The following is a 5,290-nucleotide window of genomic DNA, read 5'->3' as shown; positions in this document are numbered from 1 at the left end:
AGCTGGTGATACAACTAAAGACGAAGGAGAAGACCCAACTACAGGCTGCATTGGTATCACGTCCGCTATCGGGGACGGTGAAGACAGAGCCTCGACCACATCATGGTCAACATGAGGGGTAATCCCGCTTACTAGATGTGTAGTTGATAAATCAACAATCCAGTCACTATCAACATTCTCAGGAGACAAATGCTGCTCACTTGGGCTTGTAACAGAGGGAAACACTGTTTCTTGAAAGACAACATCACGAAAGACAAAGAACTCGTTGCTCTCGAGATCATAAACTTTCCATCTTTTCTTGCCAAAAGGGTAACCCATAAAAATACAGTGACGACTCCGGACACCATATAGGGGTGTCGATCGACACTAGCTGTCCATGGACATAAATTGTGATTCTAATTGGTATTGTTATGTGTCTTTGTGATCTTAATTGCTTGTGTTTATAGCCCAGTCTGGAAGGGTTGCTTCAGAGATTATTTGTGAGAATACTCACGCAATGTTTAGTGTTTGTGGTGCTATTATAGTATGACGTGGAATAGGATGATTAGGGTCTTAGTTGTTTTATTATTGTTTATGTTTATGATAGGATGCATGATAATCATGGCAATGTGGAGGAGGATGATTAGGGTCTTAGTTGTTTTATTATTGTTTATGTTTATGATATGATGATAGAATGCATGTTTATTGGTTATATTGGTTACTATATTTATATTACTAGGTAATGTCCCGCGCATATGTGCGGGTTGTTATATATTAAGTTGATTAATTTTAATTAATTTAATATTTATAAAAAATAGAAGAAATAAGTTTCAATGGTTATGACATTTTTACACTTTATTTACTTAAATCATACAATACAAGCATACATTCATATCTCTTGAATTTATTCGTTAATTAGTTGTTCAATTTTGATAGTAATTTTCTTCAGTACTTTTGAGTATTTTTTTGATAAAAAAAAAATATTGTTAATGATAAAAATAGAAATGGTATTGAGAGAATTTTAAAAATTTCCCTTTTCAAATACCACTTTTTAAATTTATCCCTTTTTCAAACTTTATAAAACAAATCACTAAAAATGTTGAAATTTATCCAAATATGTGTGTAAGCTTATAAATATACATACACATTACTTTTGTTTGTGTATAAAATTTTATTTATTTCAATGTCTTACAAATTGGTATGATAATTATATAAAAAATTTATTTTGTTACAATAATTACATACTTTTGAAAATAAAATAAATATACATGAAAATGTGAGAAATAAACAAACATCTAAAATAAAAGAATGAAGATTGTTTTTTTTACTTGATTTTATTATGTGTGATGGTCGGAAATCAATATTTTTGAATCTCATCGATAAAGTAATTTTCTTATAGACATAAGAAAATATTATACATATGTATTCTATATTTAATAGTATAAGAAAACAATGAAGAAATGAAAAAGTACATAAAACAAAGAAAAAATAGAATTGAAAACAAAATTTTAAAACAAATATATAATCAAGCTCATACAATGATATCTTAATTGAGCTTTCAACCCATGCAAGAACATTGAAAATAAAACAAAGAAAAATTGAGGGTATCAAATATGGTGGAAGAGGATGTAAGAATGGGTATGTATAGGATAAATTATGATGTAATTTATATTTCTAAAATAATTAAATTAGAGGAGTTATAATTATAATTTATAGTGTGTTAATTGAAATTGAATGGAGGAAACAAATAGTCATTTCACAAGTTATATAATTTCAGTTACATTTTAGTAGTAAAGTGTGGATTTCAAGTATAAATTAAAGTATATGATTAAATGTGTTAGATATTTGGTTTAATTAGAAATAAATATTATAATTAAAAAATAAATGCTAAATGGACCAAGAAGGAGAGACTGAAACCTTAAAAATTCCCAAAAAATTATTTTATTTTTAATTTAAGTTATATCTCTAGGTTTAATTATATTTTTTCATCCTTTTAGTCTATATAATAGATAGAAAATTGATATGAAATTGTTTTCTAGATAGGAAATCAAGTATAAAATTGAAAGTTAACAAAAATTATAATGTTCTTTATATTATTAAATGTTGAATCACAAACTAAATATAAGGATTATTATTCTTAAACTAATGTCTTACAAATTGGTTTGATAATTATATAACAAAAATTTATTTTGTTAAAAAATTACATACTTTTGTAATTAAAATAAATATACATGAATATGTGAGAAAGAAACAAACATCCAAAGTAAAAGAACGAAGATGGTTTCTTTAGCTTGATTTTCTTATTGTGCAATGGTTAGAATTCAATATTTTTGAATCCCATCAATAAAATAATTTTCTTATAACCATAAAATATTATTATACATATGTATTACATTTAAAAATATAAAAATAAACAATGAAGAAGTGAAAATACACATAAACAAAAAAAAATTGAAAACAAAAGTTTAAACCAAATATTTAATCAAACTCTTACAATGACATCTTAATTGAGAATTCACCCATGCAAGAACTTTTAAAAAAATATATATATAATGAAGATATGAGATATGGGAGAGGAGGATATGAGAATGACTATTTATAGGATAAGAAGTGATGTAAGGTACATTTTTAAATTAATTAAATTAGAGGAGTCATAATTATAATTTATAGTGTGTTTAATTGAAATTCAATAAAGAAAACCAATAGTCTTTGAAAAATTATATCATTTTCAGTTAAATTTTAGTAGTAAAGTGTGTATTTAAAGTATGAATTAATGTATATGATTAAATATGTTTTCGGTAAATAAATATTAAATTAAAAAAATATCAAATGGAGCAATAAAGAGAAAGTGATACCTTAATTATATATATATAATGAACTCCTTTTATTTTTTTGCCATTTGTTTATAACTTATGGTGTAATTAAATTTTGTATTAAATGATTGTCATAAACATTTACTTATATATATATATATATATATATGTTTTTTTTAAATGAAGAGCTTAAATGTTTTTCCACCAATAAGAAGAGAGTGAAACCTTACTTATATATACATATGATTTCTGTTGTGCATGTTGGTTTATTATTTTTTATTGGTTGTGGTTAATTAAGTGGTATCAGATGCTTAATTATATTGATTAAAATAAACGGGTCAGGTAAAGTTTCAGAAAGAAACATTCCATTATGATCCTATTCAATAGATTCAGGATACAATGAGTTCTTAGACTCTATAATATAAAATAGAAAACCCTTAACACACTGGATCTTAACATAATTAGCATGGGCTTATTCCCGAGACCTGATATGAGATCTATGAATAACCTGCAAAAAACAATCGCTTTCTAAGAATCAAACCTCATACTTCGTGTAAAATCCTTTCAACCCATTACCATTTCGGCAAGGGACTTCCACACTAAAGAAACTCTTGTTATTTAATACTTGAGAAATTTTTATACTGACGACGGATAAAATTTTATAAAACAAATTTATGCCCAAAACATTATGAGATATAATCATTGCAAAATGTTAAAATTATTTTGAACTTAATGAAACACCACAATATATTAATGTAAAAGATAAACATCACATTAAATTAGATCTACAAGAAATATTAGTCTCAAAATCAAATTTGGTGTAATAGAGAGAAATTTAAAATTTCAAAGTTTTAAATCAAGATCCATAGAATCTTCTTCGTCATCTTCTATTATAATAATAACCGGCCACACTCGCTCCAATTGATCAATGAGCGGCAAAGTGAAAATTTCATTTTTCAGTGACATCTCATCCTTTGTGGTCTTCAGCTGAGGAAGCGATTCAAATTCCATAAGCACAAACTGGAAATTTGACATCTCAGTTGCAGCGACAGCTGGGTAAAAAGGGGTTTGGAATATGTTTGTTTGGTTATTAGAATAATTGTTGTATTTGTTTTCTAAGATAGTATCTTCGAAAAACTCAAGGTTTAAGTTGGGATCGGTGCAGAGAAAGGACATGGAATGTTGTCCCCTTGAAAGGGTGAAGGCAACATCCATTTCATTAGAGTGAAATGATTTGAGGTGTGAGAAGAATTCTCGATATGTTAGAGAGATTTCCCCGCATGGAAAACATTGAAATTCCATGTTGGGATCGTTTGGTAAGAAATGTTTTCTTTGTTGGGATTATGGGAGATATATAGAGAATATGGAATAAGCATAGAGTGGCCACTTATATATATAGAGATGAAAGGGAGTGGGCGTGTAGGAAATAATTGTATTTTTGTTCAAACATTTAAATATCAAATTTAGGAAAACTTTAAAAATCAACTATCAAATTTAATGGTCATTTTAGTTAAAAAAAAATAAAAATTGTGATACTGAAAGTTATTTTCATGTTTAGAAAACTTATTTTTATTTTCTTGGTCACGTGTTAAGTAATTATCAACACTGGTGTACATACTTTGTATGATGTAAAAAGAAGGAACAAATACAATTAAATGAAAGTCATATGCAAGATTACACCTTAAATTCAGGGTATGACTATTACTTGTGCGAAATAATAAAAATAATTACCAGTCAAAAACATTTATTTTTTTACTATAAAAATAATTACTAGTCAAAAAATAATTACTAGTGTGAGGTTTGTAGATTCAAAAGCTAGTGTGAGGTTTGTAGATTTCATTTTTTATTGACCAAAAAGAAGTAAAAGTAGAAAAACATACCACTGTTTTTATTGACCAAATATGAGAGATTGCAACTTTTCCTTTTATTTTTATTTCTTAAATATTGGTCAACTTTTCCTCCGCGCTGTAGCTCGGATCCATTCCTAATCCTAATATAATACAAGTGCTAACTGGGCTTAAAATATTAGTTCAGATAAGAAGATTTTTTAGCCTTCAAAAACTAAACAAGCCCATTTTAGTTAAACTGTATAGTGAATTGTTTGTTATCTAATTTTAGCCATGTAGGGGTTAAGTTATTTTAAAGAAGAAGACGTCAAAACAGAACATGAATGGTTTGAATTTTCCTTAAAAGAAAACAAAAGTTATGATTTAATTAACAAAAAAGAAGTAAACTGTTGTTTATTTTCATCACCAAATCAACTAAATGTGGAAGAAAATAATAACTAAATGTGGAATACATTTTGGTATAAACATCAACAAATCAACAAATGTGGGAAAAAATACTAAATGTGGAATACATTTTGCTATAAATAAGAACGAAAGCATATCTTTCTTTTTATCTGAAAACAAAACCAAACTTTAAACACTTTTTAATCAAAGAAAGAAGATAAACAATGGCAAGTGTGAAAGTTTTTTCTTTTGCTTTACTCCTTGTTC

The 5,290-nt window shown here is 26.9% G+C and overlaps 1 protein-coding gene across 1 annotated transcript in view; it reads left to right on the top strand.

The window, feature by feature from the left end:
- Window positions 1-5,247: 5,247 nt before the first annotated feature.
- LOC111829069 (defensin-like protein 22) overlaps window positions 5,248-5,290 on the top strand; it is a 454-nt gene continuing 411 nt past the window's right edge. The window contains exon 1 of the mRNA XM_023777738.1: window positions 5,248-5,290. This exon is cut by the window's right edge and continues 6 nt beyond it. Within this exon, the coding sequence (XP_023633506.1) occupies window positions 5,248-5,290 (43 nt within the window).

This window comes from Capsella rubella, unplaced genomic scaffold (genome assembly GCF_000375325.1).
Source record: "Capsella rubella cultivar Monte Gargano unplaced genomic scaffold, Caprub1_0 scaffold_8, whole genome shotgun sequence".
Lineage (NCBI taxonomy): Eukaryota > Viridiplantae > Streptophyta > Magnoliopsida > Brassicales > Brassicaceae > Capsella > Capsella rubella.
Note: the sequence above shows the minus strand (reverse complement) of the source record. Positions and strands in the feature narration are given on the sequence as shown.